This window comes from Schistocerca gregaria, chromosome 2, assembly GCF_023897955.1.
Source record: "Schistocerca gregaria isolate iqSchGreg1 chromosome 2, iqSchGreg1.2, whole genome shotgun sequence".
NCBI classification, from domain to species: Eukaryota; Metazoa; Arthropoda; class Insecta; order Orthoptera; family Acrididae; genus Schistocerca; species Schistocerca gregaria.
In genome coordinates this window covers 526,489,346-526,506,848 of record NC_064921.1, presented here as the reverse complement: position 1 = coordinate 526,506,848, position 17,503 = coordinate 526,489,346, and the positions used below count along the sequence as shown (strand labels likewise).

Sequence of the window (17,503 nt, the reverse complement as noted above, 5' to 3'; positions counted from 1 at the left end):
GTAATGGAGAGTATTTTGAAGGGGTAAGGTTGTTTTGTAAACAATTTGAAAATTTATAGCATTAAAAAAACTTTTTTTTTAATTTGGCGGGGGGGGGGGGGGGGGGGCGGGCGGTTGTATCCCCTTGTATAGCAAAGCAAGACACTACAGGGTCACACTGCTCTTAATGCACCACAGTCACAAAGTCAAAACAGAAATGGATACATTGTTCCCATTTCAATAGGACAATACACTCAGGATGACTATATGAAACAATATGACTATATGAAACACCTCATCTAGAGGACTGAAGAAGCAAGAGTTGGCTCACATACAGACCATGGATGCCCAGGAATGAGACTAAGAATATAATGTGAGGCACAAGGTATAGTCCAGGAGATTTGGAATGGATTTTTATGCCTGTGCAGCAAGTAGTACTATCAGACAAGTTACTAAATTACTGCTTTGGGCCATATTGTATCCTTCATCACTTGTCAGACACCACATATGAGCTTGAGGATTATGATCCTTCATTGAGAAGACAAAGGTGCAGAGACATGATCCATACCTTCCATATGAAGCACCACTACAGTCCTGATGCAGACTGATGATACGAACGCTTTGTTCAAGGAAACTAAAGATCTGCCAACAGCCACGAATCTTTGATGAAAGGAGCTATCTCTGATCCTCGTCACAGAGAAGGGGACAAGACAACATGACCAGAAAGCAAGGACTCAGAAGCAGTGCCATATGGAGAACCACTAACAGGATCTAGCTTTAGTCAGTTCCATTGAAAATTTCTGAAACAGCAGATCACTTTTTCTCCAGGAGTGGGAGCAATGCTGCAAGTTGTGCTATGTAGTGGTTATTGTTGCTGGCTGATGTGCAGTGGACTGCCAGTTCAAAGCCGATCTTCCCCAATTAATTGTCATTTCATATTTATCAATTCTGGAAGATTCTTAAAACTTCTGATTTTGGTAATGCTTGTATGTTGCAGAATAGTCAGTGTTTGTATAAACAGTTGCACTCTCTATCCAGGAGTTCAATTCTGTTCTTTTCTGGTTGTCCGCTGGTGATCGCAAGAATTGCACTTTCAGTGCTAAGTGGTTAAACTTCCCTCACAGCCCTGCTTTCAGAATTGGACTGGATACCAGTTATGATGTGATAATATTATGAGCAATATGACTACCTGAAGATGGCGGCCAGTTGGACCGCGGAAATATTGTGTCATGAAGACGTCATGATCCGGCTGCATACCCGAGAAGAACCATTATGAGCAATACATGGAAATACTATTTTTGAAGAAAAAAAAAACTATGCAGCTTTTGTTGCACAGAACTAGACTTCCAGACTAGCCAAGAAACTCAATATACATTTTAGAAAACGCTACCTGTTCCATCTATGGGATTTTATTTTAAAGTGCCTGGAATGAATGAGTTGTCAGGCGCACACCAGAGACCATAACTGTCAAAAGACAATGCGGTACACATTTGATTTTTTTTCCAATAAAATAAGGCATCTGAATTAAAGTGCCACGAATGAGTTAACTTGCCTTCTTGTACCTATCTCAGCCAATAGAAAAGTTTGGAGTATTTATATTAAAACATATATGGCTCTTTACATGCCGTAGTCGAATTCAGTCGGATGATGCTGAGGGAATTAGATTAGGAAATGAGACACTTAAAGTAGCAAAGGAGCTTTGCTATTTGGGGAACAAAATAACTGATGATGGTCGAAGTAGAGAGGATATAAAATGTAGACTGCCAATGTCAAGGAAAGTGTTTCTGAAGAAGAAAAATTTGTTAACATTGAGTATAGATTTAAATGTCAGGAAGTCGTTCCTGAAAGTATTTGTATGGAGTGTAACCATGTATGAAAGTGAAACATGGACGATAAATAGTTTAGACAAGAAGAGAACAGAGGCTTTTGAAATGTGGTCCTACAGAAGAATGCTGAAGATTAGATGGGTAGATCACATAACTAATGAGGAGGTATTGAATAGAATTGAGGAGAAGAGGAGCTTGTGGAACAACTTGACTAGAAGAAGGGATCGGTTGGTAGGACATGTTCTGAGACATCGAGGGATCACCAATTTAGTATTGGAGGGCAGGGTGGAGGGTAAAAATCTTAGAGGGAGGCCAAGAGATGAATACACTAAGCAGATTCAGAAGGATGTAGGCTGTAGTAGGTACTGGGAGATGAAGAACCTTGCACAGGATAGAGTAGCATGGAGAGCTGCTTCAAACCAGTCTCAGGACTGAAGACAACAACAACAACATACATGCTGTCATTTGAGGAAAACAACCACATTTCGACATCTTGAACCATTTATGAAATATGACAGTTGTTAGGACCAGGATTTGTTATGCAGGGACAGGAATGGGCGGGTCACACGATCGTTCATCAGATATGAATATCAGTAACTGGACAGCGAAATGAGATATCATTCTACTCCCAGTTTTAGATAAAATTTTGATCTCTTATTTACATTTTGTATATTGCAAATGTAAGAACTAAAAATCAACCATACGTGGAGTTTACCCAACACATTTTTACCTCCACAAACACTTTACAATTTCACTCACTTGAAGCCGTGCCGTAACCATTACGAATAACAAAAATAAATTCAGTCCTTTCTTGAGCAAAGGTACCAGACTGTAAGAAGTGCGCCGGCCGCAGTGGTCTCGCAGTTCTAGGCGCGCAGTCCGGAACCGTGCGACTGCTACGGTCGCAGGTTCGAATCCTGCCTCGGGCATGGATGTGTGTGATGTCCTTAGGTTAGTTAGGTTTAAGTAGTTCTAAGTTCTAGGGGACTAATGACCACAGCAGTTGAGTCCCATAATACTCAGAGCCATTTTGTAAGAAGTGCCAAAATTAAATTTTTCACCTAACAGTTTTTTAAAACTTGGATGATAAGTATCTCATAGCAGAAAGAACAACAATTCTCAGCAAAGGTAGCAGCATTTGCCAAGCAGTACAGCCACAAGCAAACAGTGCTCAGCATAAAAAAAAAAAAAAAAAAAAAAAAAAAAAAAAAAAAAAAAAAAAAAAAAAAAGATTGCTAGAAAATGGTTCCCTTCCTAGGGTCACCATGTCATCTAGTCCTCACTCCTATACAACTGGTCTGGAACCTAGCAAAGAATAAGCTCAATAGTCACAATATGTCAAGCACCTCTCTGTCCAACCCAAAAAATTAACAGCTGATGCTTCTGTTGCTAACAAATAAATGGTGCGAGCCTCTCAGCATAATGCTACTCCAATGACTTGTGCATAAATTTCATTACTTTTATATTCAAACAACTTTTCACATGGCCTTACAAGGCTAAGGTGGTCTTCCTCCTCCAGACCCATCCACCAGAGAAAAATTTAATGTGGTTTCCAGGAATCGAACTCAGGACTTGGGCGTTACTAGCCACATACACTAACCACTAGACCATGTGGTCAGTTTCCCTTTGCTGCTGTGAAATTAGAAGACTTATAAGGCCAGGTATCACATTAGAAAAATTTGTGATGACTACTGGAGGAGATGCACTCTGGCGGCAAAGAAACAGAATAATTAGTGCAATCAGTCCAAATAGATTTGAACAAAGAGTCAGCATTATCATTCTTGACAAACAGTGAAAAGGTTAAGGAGGGATTCTTTATTACAGTGATAAAATTTTGCAAAAGCACAGACACAGCAATGGAAGACAGCAATATTACTGGCGAAGGTAGTCTTATGGATACTACAAATGAAGCAGTGCGAAAGGCCAAAGTGAGATATACTGTATGTCCTGTTTCTTTTCTCATTATTAACAGACACTTCACCCAGTGGTGCACACAGATGTGGAAATGTGAAAGTGTTCCACTTCTGAGAGCATCAGAATGTATGGCATTGCTACCTCACACCCCCCACCCCCCCTTTCATAAGTGTAGACTGAACACTGTTGCCACCCAAGCCAGGTAACCACTTCGCTTTGTCGGGTAATATCTTACGAGTGCAATGTCACGTAACATAAACGAATAGTAAAAATACGCCCACTTTCCAACATTTTCATCTTCAAAGCCTGACTTTATCTGTAATGTAGAAGTTGCAGAGTATAAACATTTACGACTTGCAAAATGTAACTTCCAGTTAATATAAATGCCTAAAATATGGAATATTTAGTTTCTTTTATTGATCTACCGTTGCACAGTTTTTCTAATGGCGTGGTGAAATCTTGTGAAGTACATATTTTGTTTTACAGCATGGTATGAAAGAGCAGACAGTGTGTAAGTTAAAAAGGAAATAATCTGAAGCCTTTGAAATGTGTTCTTTAAAAGAGACTTTATTACATGGACTGATTGAGACATGCCAGTGTACTGTAGCAAAACAAAGTCTAATAAAACAACACAATGAACTAAAGTGAGGTATTACAATGTAAGTCATTACTGGAAGGTATAGCTGAAGGGAGTGCTAGTTCTGTACGTTTTTCAGGAGAACTTCTATGAGATTTGGAAGGTAGGTGATGAGATACCGGTGGAAGTAACGTCATGATGATGGGTTGAGAGTTGTGCTTCAGTAGCTCAGTTGGTAGAGCACTTGCTCATGAAAGGCTAGTAGTTTCTTGGTTCAGCACACAGTTTTAATCTGCCTGGAAGCTTCATATCAGTGTATATGCTGCTTCAGAGTGAAAATTTAATTCATAAATAAATTTTTAATGTTAATCTAAAAAATTATGGTATTTTTACAGTTAATCAGTACTCAATATGATGGGATAGAATTGCTTAATTAAAAACCAAGTCAGAACTGATTAAATATCTTTGAACAGTGTGAAAGCTTCCAGATAATTTCAGCATGTAACACAACCAGATATAAAAAGAAGTTTAAATAATTAATGACAAAGGACCTGAAAATATAGCCACTATTTCTAGCAACATTTGCATAAATTTTTGGGGAAGTTCACATTTGCTCTCTCTCTCTCTCTCTCTCTTTCTTCTCTCTCTGCCTGTATGAACTGATATGGACCATGCCTGTTGACACAATTATTATTTTCTCATACTCCATGGAATGTGCAGTGGAGATGTAGTACTTGCCAATATGAGACCTGGTGAGTTGCAAAAGATGAGTTCAGCATCGGTGTTCACAGCGTATGTTTGACTGTCTGATCTACATGAGACAAACCACACTGGCAAAGTATATATTAACTCCATCCTTCCACTGTAGCACATAACCCTGTACCAAACCCAAAGTGTCTAAAACTTAGATGGTGCCCAAAATTTCTGGATTCTTGCTATGTTAGATGAAACACTGGCAACAAACAAAATGAAAGCTACTGATTTTACATTCTGTTATTCTCTACTCCCAAAGGCTTTCTTTTAGCTTTGACTGAAAGAGTCTTCAATCTGCTGGATGATCCCTGAATGCTGTTCGTAGGCATATTAGCTCCATGATCTAACTATCTGCCTTGGAAATAGTACGCACTCTGTACAAAAATCTTAATCACATTGTTTGTGATGGATGCTAACAATTTAAAATCCATAAATACAAATCAGTGTGAGTGGGCTTACGATGGAGGAGTTTGGGAAGAGAGCTCCGACATCAGCCAGCCTTAACGCCAATACAGTTTTGGGGATATTGTAACAACACTTTTAATACATGGTAGCATGGAAAAGAGAAATTAGTGGAGTTCTTACAAAATTTTAACTATCTTTATCATAACATCCAGTGCCTCGTGGAAGAAGAAAAGATACAGATAAAGTTGCTACATGTGTAACTACATACTAGAAGCCTAGTTATTGACAGAATAGAGAAGTTCATGCACTTTTAAATCTCTCATTGATAACGAAGTTACTGGTTACTGGAATTATGAGGTTTTCAGAGACAGACAGAGTTAAGAGATTTACACTGCCATCCATAACAAGGGGAGAGGGAAGAGACCAAACAGTGAGGTCATCGGTCTCGTCGGATTAGGGAAGGAGGCGGAAGGAAGTCAGCAGTGACCTTTCAAAGGAACCATCCTGGCATTTGCCTAAAGCAATTTAGGGAAATCATGGAAAACCTAAATCAGGATGGCCGGACGTGGGGCTGATCCATTATCCTCCCGAATGTGAGTCCTGTGTGATGTGTGCTTGCTTGTGTGAATGTGGTGTGTTTTCCTTTCTGAAGAGGCCTTTGATCAAAAACTCAAATGGATAATAGTCTTTTTATCATACCTATCTGTAACTCAATGTGTCATTTTTATGGTGAGTAGCAATTTAACTTTTTTCATAATAATGTTAGTATCGCAACCTGGACTTTCCGTTGTTTGATGATCATGTTGTTGTTGTTGTTGTCTTCAGTCCTGAGACTGGTTTGATGCAGCTCTCCATGCTACTCTATCCTGTGCAAGCTGCTTCATCTCCCAGTACCTACTGCAACCTACATCCTTCTGAATCTGCTTAGTGTACTCATCTCTCGGTCTCCCTCTACGATTTTTACCCTCCACGCTGCCCTCCAATGCTAAATTTGTGATCCCTTGATGCCTCAAAACATGTCCTACCAACCGATCCCTTCTTCTAGTCAAGTTGTGCCACAAACTTCTCTTCTCCCCAATCCTATTCAATACCTCCTCATTAGTTACGTGATCTATCCACCTTATCTTCAGTATTCTTCTGTAGCACCACATTTCGAAAGCTTCTATTCTCTTCTTGTCCAAACTAGTTATCGTCCATGTTTCACTTCCATACATGGCTACACTCCAAACAAATACTTTCAGAAACGACTTCCTGATACATAAATCTATATTCGATGTTAACAAATTTCTCTTCTTCAGAAACGCTTTCCTTGCCATTGCCAGTCTACATTTTATATCCTCTCTACTTCGACCATCATCAGTTATTCTGCTCCCCAAATAGCAAAACTCCTTTACTACTTTAAGTCTCTCATTTCCTAATCTAATTCCCTCAGCATCACCCGATTAAATTTGACTACATTCCATTATCCTCGTTTTGCTTTTGTTAATATTCATCTTATATCCTCCTTTCAAGACACTGTCCATTCCGTTCAACTGCTCTTCCAAGTCCTTTGCCGTCTCTGACAGAATTACAATGTCATCGGCGAACCTCAAAGTTTTTACTTCGTCTCCATGAATTTTAATACCTACTCCAAATTTTTCTTTTGTTTCCTTTACTGCTTGCTTAATATACAGATTGAATAACATTGGGGAGAGGCTACAACCCTGTCTCACTCCTTTCCCAATCACTGCTTCCCTTTCATGCCCCTCGACTCTTATGACTGCCATCTGGTTTCTGTACAAATTGTAAATAGCCTTTCGCTCCCTGTATTTTACCCCTGCCACCTTCAGATTTTGAAAGAGAGTATTCCAGTCAACATTATCAAAAGCTTTCTCTAGGTCTACAAATGCTAGAAACGTAGGTTTGCCTTTTCTTAATCTTTCTTCTAAGATAAGTCGTAAGGTCAGTATTGCCTCACGTGTTCCAACATTTCGATGGAATCCAAACTGATCCGCCCCGAGGTCTGCATCTACCAGTTTTTCCATTCGTCTGTAAAGAATTCGTGTTAGTATTTTGCAGCCGTGGCTTATTAAACTGATAGTTCGGTAATTTTCACATCTGTCAGCACCTGCTTTCTTTGGGATTGGAATTATTATATTCTTCTTGAAGTCTGAGGGTATTTCGCCTGTCTCATACATCTTGCTCACCAGCTGGTAGAGTTTTCTCAGGACTGGTTGTCCCAAGGCCGTCAGTAGTTCTAATGGAATGTTGTCTACTCCGGGGGCCTTGTTTCGACTCAGGTCTTTCAGTGCTCTGTCAAACTCTTCACGCAGTATCATATCTCCCATTTCGTCTTCATCTACATCCTCTTCCATTTCCATAATATTGGCCTCAAGTACATCGCCCTTGTATAAACCTTCTATATACTCCTTCCACCTTTCTGCCTTCCCTTCTTTGCTTAGAACTGGGCTGCCATCTGAGCTCTTGATATTCATACACTTGGTTCTCTTCTCTCCAAAGGTCTCTTTAATTTTCCTGTAGGCAGTATCTATCTTACCCCTAGTGAAATAAGCTTCTACATCCTTACATTTGTCCTCTAGCCACCCCTGTTTAGCCATTTTGCACTTCCTGTCGATCTCATTTTTGAGACGTTTGTATTCCTTTTTGCCTGCTTCATTTACTGCATTTTTATATTTTCTCCTTTCATCAATTAAATTCAATATTTCTTCTGTTACCCAAGGATTTCTAGCAGCCCTCTTCTTTGTACCTACTTTATCCTCTGCTGCCTTCACTACTACATCCCTCAGAGCTACCCACTCTTCTTCTACTGTATTTCTTTCCCCTACTCCTGTCAATTGTTCCCTTATGCTCTCCCTGAAACTCTGTACAACCTCTGGTTCTTTCAGTTTATCCAGGTCCCATCTCCTTAATTTCCCACATTTTTGCAGTTTCTTCAGTTTTAATCTACAGGTCATAACCACTAGATTGTGGTCAGAGTCCACATCTGCCCCTGGAAATGTCTTACAACTTAAAACCTGGTTCCTAAATCTCTGTCTTACCATTATATAATCTAACTGATACCTTTTAGTATCTCCAGGGTTCTTCCACGTATACAACCTTCTTTCATGATTCTTAAACCAAGTGTTAGCTATGATTAAGTTGTGCTCTGTGCAAAATTCTACTAGGCGGCTTCCTCTTTCATTTCTTAGCCCCAATCCATATTCACCTACTATGTTTCCTTCTCTCCCTTTTCCTACACTCGAATTCCAGTCACCCATTACTATTAAATTTTCGTCTCCCTTCACTATCTGAATAATTTCTTTTATTTCATCGTACATTTCTTCAATTTCTTCATCATCTGCAGAGCTAGTTGGCATATAAACTTGTACTACTGTAGTAGGTGTGGGCTTCATATCTATCTTGGCCACAATAATGCGTTCACTATGCTGTTTGTAGTAGCTTACCCGCATTCCTATTTTCCTATTCATTATTAAACCTACTCCTGCATTACCCTTATTTGATTTTGTGTTTATAACCCTGTAGTCACCTGACCAGAAGTCTTGTTCCTCCTGCCACCGAACTTCACTAATTCCCACTATATCTAACTTTAACCTATCCATTTCCCTTTTTAAATTTTCTAACCTACCTGCCCGATTAAGGGATCTGACATTCCACGCTCCGATCCGTAGAACGCCAGTTTTCTTTCTCCTGATAACGACATCCTCCTGAGTAGTCCCCGCCCGGAGATCCGAATGGGGGACTATTTTACCTCCGGAATATTTTACCCAAGAGGATGCCATCATCATTTAATCATACAGTAAAGCTGCATGTCCTCGGGAAAAATTACGGCTGTAGTTTCCCCTTGCTTTCAGCCGTTCGCAGTACCAGCACAGCAAGGCCGTTTTGGTTAATGTTGCAAGGCCAGATCAGTCAATCATCCAGACTGTTGCCCCTGCAACTACTGAAAAGGCTGCTGCCCCTCTTCAGGAACCACACGTTTGTCTGGCCTCTCAACAGATACCCCTCCGTTGTGGTTGCACCTACGGTACGGCCATCTGTATCGCTGAGGCACGCAAGCCTCCCCACCAACGGCAAGGTCCATGGTTCATAGGGGGGGTGATGATGATGATAATAATAATAATAATAATAATAATAATAATAATAATAAATTTAAAAAAAACTGATCTTAATCACTTTCACTGCTCGGTGAGGTCTTGCTACTGCTATTGTAGTCTTCCATTTGCATCAACAATGGTTCTTCTGAAATTTCAAGACTGTGAGCTCTTTGTACACATATGTTCTCAAGTTTGAACACAAGATCTACTGTGCCCTCTAGAAATGTGGGAAATACTTTCCAGGCCCAAGTGACGTAAATATAAAACATGATTTATCTTCAAATTCTTGTTCTCTTTTGGTGTCTTGTTCTTGACAAAGACCCAAGTAAGTTCAATGGAACTTAATTCACAGTGCACCACACTTCCCAAAAGATATTCTCGTGGTCTGAAATGCAGCCATGCGTATTCTAGTAAGACTGCTTTAGCAAATTCTTCATACGACGTTGCACTAGATGGAAACTCTACATTATTGGTTTCCATCAATTCAACAATAGAATCCTTTCTCCATTTCATGATAGTACATTTATTATTGCGCAATTTGGAGCTTGATCTATAAAGTGCACAAATCTCTTTGGTAATTTTTTGAGAATACTCCTAAACCACTCATTGCAATGTTTTTCTTCATCTCAGAATGATATTCTCCAACTCCCTTTTGCCAAATAAAGCATAACCCAGCATTTTGCATAAGCCTATCTCTATTCACAAAGTCATTCATTATAATCCTTTTCCCAAAATTGAATGGTGTTAGAATACGTCCTTTCCAGCCATTCCAGTCTTTTAACATTACCTCTGTGGTAACTGAGTAAATTTTTCATTGAATAAGGCATTTTCTGTTCCTGCCACCCAAACTTCCTGGAGTGATTTGCACCACACCAACTCTCATGACCGTAATAAAAAGGCTATCCTTCATATTGGTTGGTTGATTTGGGGGAGGGGACCAAAACAGCAACTTCAACAGAATCATCCTGGTATCTGCCTGAATCGATTTAGGAAAACAGTGTAAAACCTGAATCAGGATGGCCGGATGTGTGTTTCAAATGTTGTCATCCTGCATAGTCTGGCTTCTGCAAATCTTTAAATTTAACACTTGCCAAAACCTGCTCAAAAAAGCATGCTCTCTCCCTCCCCCCCTTCCCCCCCTCTGTGGATGCTAGAAAATGGAGTGCCAAGTGGAGAAATCTAAACATTTACAACATATTCTTTTGTTTGACTTCAATAGAGGGGTGACAGCAGTGAAAGCAGTCAGAAAAATTTGCGCCCTGTTTGGGGATAATGCCATTGCACAGATGACGGCAAAAAAATTGTTTTCTCATTTTAAAGAGAATTGTTTTGACATTAGTGCCTCGCCATGTTCAGGAAGACATTCGGGCTTTGATGAAGATAATTTAAATGCATTAACATGTCATTGTGTTTACGAACTGGCAAATATGATGAACTGTGTTCATTCCACCATCATGCAACATTTGCATACAATGGGGAAAGCTCAAAAATTGGGAGTATGGGTACCACACGGTTTAAGCCAAAATCATAAAAAATCAACAGTGGCCGTACGTGCATCTCTGTTTGCTCAGTATAACTGACTCTTGAACAACACCAACTATTCCTATCCCGTTGTGATGAGATATGGTGCCTTTATGCTAATGTATGAAAAAGAAAGGAATTATTGAGCCCAAACAAAGCAGCATCTTCCCCTACAAAGAGTGAATCCACAAAAAATAATGTTATGCATCTGATGGAACAGAGATGGTTTAGTGCACTACGAATTGCTTCCCCGAGATGAAACCATTACTGCTGACATTTACTGTCATTGAGACATTTTTCAGAATCCAAGAACGACTACCAGGACAACTGCTTGAACTGATGCTACTCCACAATAATGTGTGTCCGCATTCTACTAGACTGAGAAAAAACACTATACGAGAGTTAGGTTGGGAAGTCATTCCACACCAACCTTATTCACCTGATTTGCGCATCAGATTTTCACCTTTTCTGCTCTCCAGTGAGCGTCTGTCCTTCCAGCTTCCTTTCTGGATGAAAATGTACTCCAAACTTGGCTTGACAAGTTATTCACTTCAAAAGCATGTGATTTCTATACTTGCAGAATTGAAACGTTATCTCAGCGTTAGCAGACTGTTGTAAATAGTGAAGGAGAATATATTATTTATGATTAAAGTCTCTGTTAAGGGTAACTGTTTTCTTTATTAAACTTATGCCCTTAATTTGAGGAAGACATTTCTGAAAATATATGTTAAGAGCACAGCATTATTTGGTAGTGAATCTCAGATAGTGGATAAGACAGAATCAAAGTGTTTGAGATGGTATGCCAGAGAGAGAGAGAGAGAGAGAGAGAGAGAGAGAGAGAGAGAGAGAGAGAGAGGGGGGGGGGGGGGGGTGAAAAGTAGGTGGCCTGGTAATTAGTGGCAAGGCTCTCTGCAGAATTGTCAAAGAACATAACATATGGAAAACACTTACAAGAAGAAGGGATAGGATGATAGCACATGTGCTAAGGTCTCAGGGAATAACTTCTGTGGCACTTGAGGAGGATCACAGGATAAAAACTGTAGGGGAAGAGAGACACAGGAATATGAGAACATCTAAAAAATAACTAAGGACATAAGATGCAAGTGCAACTCTGAGATCAATAGATCAATAGGTTGGCATATGAGAGGAATCTGGGAGAGGCTGGAAAAAATATCCAATACATTTTTAGCAACAATGAATTGGAATTGGAAAGTGCTTAGGTATCTGAATAAAAAACCAAAATTTACTCTGATTTCTATGCTATCAGAAAGAAGTATATAGTACATACCTTCGTACCCCTTCTTAACAACTCTCTGGCAAATGGCAGTATTCCAAGAATGATATCAATACCACTATTATCAACAAATATGGCTGCACACTTGTGGGGAGGACCATTCAGCCTTTCCAGCCAGTTGTCCAAACAGTCAATCAACCATGGCCGTGCTGGAAAATTAAAGTGTTTCTCAATATAACATTTGAATTCTTTTAAAACTTGTCAAAAAATAATATTATATCAATAAATATATAAATAAATATGTGATCACCATAAACTAAAATATAAAAATTCCAGTAACATCATAAAGCAATGCATAATAGTCATAGGTGTATGTCACATCAAATAAATACTGTTGAAGTGTACATTATCTGCTCAAAAGTGTCCAAACACCTATTAGATGATGTTAATGTTGGGTGTGCCTATTCTTTGCATTTTTGCTGGCTTGAACCCTGGTGGGGACACTTTCAATGGGGTGTCTGATGTCTGTGGAGGAATGGCAGTCCATTCTTCTCAAGAGCCAATACCAGAGAAAGCAGTGATGATGGACACTGGGATCTGGAGCGAAGGCGACGTTTTAATTCAGTCTGAAGGTGTTCCATTGGGTACAGGTCAAGGGCAGGCCAGTTTATTTCAAGAATGTTATCATCAACAAACAACTGCCACACAGGTGGATTTATGATTGTGCATCGTCATGCTATGACAAACAATCATCATCTCCAAACTAACTGTCCCTCTACTGTGAGCATTCCTAAAAGCTGTAAAATGTGTTCATATCCTTCTGCATTTTGTGTTTTCTTAAGCAAACTAGTTGGCCACACCATAAGCAACAAAAACATCCCTATACAGCAACACCACAACCTTTGCACTTCACTGTTGGCACTACACATGTGGTAGGTAATGTTCTCTAGGCAATTGCCAAACACATCTTTCCACGAGACTGCCACAGGCTACAGTGTGATTCATCACTACAGTCTGCTTGTTTCCAATCATCCATTGCCCAATGGCATTACTCTTCACACCATCTCAAGTGTCATTTCGCACCGACTACAAAAATATGTGGATTGTGAAAAACTGCTCAAGAATTGTATCCCATTCTTTTAACTCCCTACACACAATCATTATGCTAGCTGGACCACTGGTAGCGCTTTAGACTCATGATTGTTTCCTTCAGCTGATTTCATGCAACTTTTTACATCCACCCTTCCCAATGCTCGACAGTCTGTGTCCATCACACACAAGGACTGCCTGGCCTGGTTTTAGCTGTGAATGTCCGTTTGAATTTTCCACTTCACAGTCACATTATCAACAGTCGACGTGGGCAGTTTTAGAAGGGTTGAAAGGTCCTTGATGGATCTGTTACTCAGGTGACACCTAATGACAAGTCCACTGGGCTCCCTACGACCAACCCATTCTGCTGTTGCTGCTAATCTAATGGTCTATTCCACATTTATACAAGTCTCTGTAACTAATCTTAATTCCGAGTTAGGAAGACTTACCGGATCGGATGAGAAGTCTTTCCTTCTCATCTCCTCCAGTAAGTCTCCCCTGACCCATGGTTCTGGGTGCCTTTTTCGAATTCTACCCTTTTTTCCTAATCCTCTCAAGTGCTTTTCCTTTACCTCTCTTCCTTCCCCCTGCCAAAAGAAGGAGTCACTGGCTCTGGAAACTGGCATGTGTAAAACCTTTTCTTATGTGTGTATTCTCCTGTCGCCACTTGGTGAGTACATTTTTTCCTCTCCCCAATTACATTAATTTGTCAAAACTTGATTATTTTTATTGTTCAAAGAAATTACGTAGCATTTGGTTCATTGATGTTTTCTGCTGTTATCTGAACAAGGAAGACAATGTATTAACACAAGAGTGTCATTCAATAGGACAACAACAATGTATATTTGGTTCTCATATCATCACACTTTTTTTTAACCTTGCTTTTACTGGCTAAGTTTTTACATTCATTGAATATAAAACACATGGTGAAATTATTTTTTCTGCAGTTGTTTAGGGCTTTGTTGACTTCATAACTCTATACATAACCTTGTATGATGCTATAGGCCTTTATTTGCTGTTGACAAAAGCTTAAAAAAGATTGTTTGTTGTAATCTTAATTCATTTAACTAGTTGCCAAAGAAATTGCCAAGCTTTACCAATAAAATCTGAATGATTTTTCTGTAAGTGGAATTTCAAATTACTTGGAACCACAGACTGTCTGCCGAAAGTTTCATATACTACAAACACTGGGGGCTCTTTCTCACTTCATTTTGTTTTTGTAAAACCAAATCCAAATAACTACAATCACATCTATAATGTATCAAAAGACAGGCTGCTAGTTACTGTAAGGAAGACAAATTAAGTTGCAGACAGGAACAATTAAAAGACACTTATGTAAAGCAAGTGTCCAATACGCAACTTAGCTAAAATGATCCCCTCACAGTGAGACGGCCAAGAGGTGGTCAGCCAAGCCTCTGGGAGAGGTTTAATTCCCTGTGAGCTTGCTCCCATTAAGGGAAGATCAGCAGTGATTCAAACGTGACACCACAGACAGACAGCAACACAGGGATTGTTGGAGGCAATGGAAGAACTAGTGGGATGAGGTAGGAGGACTGCAGCCTTGACAGCAGCATCAGTGGCCTCGTTTCCTGTCAGACCAATGTAACTACGGCCCACATAAACAACACAGTGGCTCCATCAAGAGTGAGCCAAGTGGAAGCTTTTCTGGACATGTTGCACTAAGGGATGGATAGTGTACAGCACACAGAAGGGCACTGAGAGAGTCGGAAAAAAGGACACAATTGAAAAGCCTTTATCGCTGCATGTACTGCATGGTCTGATACAGGGCGAAGAGCTCTGCTGTAAATACTTAGCGGTGTTCCAGAAGCCGATACTGAAAATCATTGATGGCAATGACGAAGGCAAACCTGACACCGCAGTCAGTACGAGAGTCGTAAGTGTACATAGAGGCACTATCACAACATTCTGTGCAAAGGTTGCGAAACTTACAGCGATAAAGTGAGTCTGGAGTAGTGTCCTAAGGAAGTGAATGAAGACCAAGGTGGATGCAGGTTGCTGCACAGGGCCAAGTGGTGAAGGGTTCAGGCCCAAGGGGAAAGTGGAAAGCGGTGTGAAGTTAAGCTGCCAGAGCACTAGCTGAAAGTGAACTCCAGGAGATAACAGAGAAGTGGTACATGCCTTATACTGACAGTCAAAGTTGTCATAGAAGGAGGAGGCATTGGATTGGTGACCAAGCATGGCAGACAAATGGCATGTGTATCTGCTGAGGAGAACATCACATTGGTATGACAGCAGTAGTTCGGCAGTTTCTGCATACACTCTCAGCCGGGCCAATGTAAAAGGTGCCAGTGGCCAAACGGATGCCACAGTGAAGGATAGTATTGAGACAGACAGATGTGCAGATGCATAATCAAAATGCCCAAGAGATCAGTACAAATGGAGGAGGGTCATCCAATCTGCTCGCCACGAAGTACCGCTGAGGACACATAGGACACACAGGGACCGGATGCAGCAGGCAGTCCGTTAAGACATGTGGGAGGATCAAGAAATACATGAGTTACTTCCCACCATTCCTAAAGTTGTCTTTAGTCATCCACCCAACCTCCACAGTCTCCTTGTCCACCACTACGGCACTCCAAACCCAACCCCTTGCCCCAAGGATCATATCCCTGTGAAAGACCAACATGCAAGACCTTCCCAATCCACGCACCCAACACTTCCATTTCCAGTCCCGCCACAGGTTTATTCTACCCCATCAGGGGTCAACCCACCTGTGAAAGCAGTCATGTCATTTACCTGTTCTGTTGCAATCATTGCACAGCTTTTTATATTGGTATGACTAGCAACTAGCGGTCCACCAGGACGAATGGCCTCTGCCAAACTGTGGCCAAGAGTAAAGTAGGCCATCCTGTGGCACAACATGCAGCTGAACAACACATTTGATTTCAATGACTGTTTCACTACCTGAGCCATCTGGATCATTTCCTTCACCATCGGCTGTGCTGATGGGCATTACTCTTACAACGCATTCTCCATTCCCATAATTATCCCAACCTCAACCTACGGTAACTTACTGTCCCCACACCCTCCACTCAACAGTTTCCACCCCATCTGTCGTATCATCTCCTCCCCGTTCTTATCTCCCACCCTGTATATTTGCCAACCTCTGCCAATGCAACCGCTCCTCTCCTTTCTTTCCCACCTCCCTGCCAACAACCTCCTGATGCTGCACTTTAACATTCTAGTCCCTGCACACTCCACCAGAGAACGTTCATCTTTCTCCCCACTCACACACTACTATCATTTCCTCTTCCCCACTCCCTACAGGTTGGTGCTTGCACCCCACATGACAGCTTCATTCTGGCCCGAGATGTATGAGTTCGTGGTCGTATGCATGAAATGTGCTAGTTTGTATGAATGGTGTGTGTTTCTCTTTTTCTGATGAAAGCTGTGACCAAAAGGCCGTGTTACCTTGTGGAATTGCCAATGAGAAGCCTTTCCATCACCAGAAGATGGTAGACACATGCTTTCACTGCAATATTTGCAGTATGGCTGCTACCCAAAGTGCTTCACAAAGAAACAATTACAGCCAAACAAATTCCTCTCTCTGACACTGTGTTTATGTGAAAACTATGATTTACACTTCTTTCACTAGCATAGGTTATTAATATTAATTTTGGAGCTTTGCTATTACTTCACAATGGTAGGTTAGGATCACCAAGACTCGTCTGGGGCCTAATGTTTTGTCAAAGTGCTACACGAAGATGGTTGCACTTGCACTGCTTTTGACGTGCTGCCTTGCACTTAGTACTTCAAATCCTTTATTTACTAATCCAGCCAAACATGCAGATGGAAGATACTAACATGTCCATATATCTAATGTGGGCCAGAGTCAATGTTTCCTGTCATTTTTTAATGGTCCCTTCAAATTTCCTAGGTTCATTATGTTAAATTGCATATGACTTTGTTTTAACATAATTATAATTCACACTTATTGGAAAAACATTCATAAAAAAAGTATGAATGATGTAAAATGCTGCTGGCATAGTATTGACTCAAGCAGTGTTTACAAACACTATCTGGTCAACTTTGTGGAGCTCCCTACTTCTAAATCATGCAACTAGTGCTTCGTCTTCTGCCACTTTCACCT

The 17,503-nt window shown here is 40.5% G+C and overlaps 1 protein-coding gene across 2 annotated transcripts in view; it reads right to left on the bottom strand.

Moving 5' to 3' along the window:
• LOC126330384 (4'-phosphopantetheine phosphatase) overlaps positions 1 to 17,503 on the bottom strand; it is a 156,530-nt gene that overhangs the window by 36,290 nt on the left and 102,737 nt on the right. For both annotated transcript variants that reach the window (XM_049996354.1, XM_049996353.1), the window contains exon 13: positions 12,358 to 12,512. In XM_049996354.1, the coding sequence (XP_049852311.1) occupies positions 12,358 to 12,512 (155 nt within the window). The remainder of the gene's footprint in view (positions 1 to 12,357; positions 12,513 to 17,503) is intronic.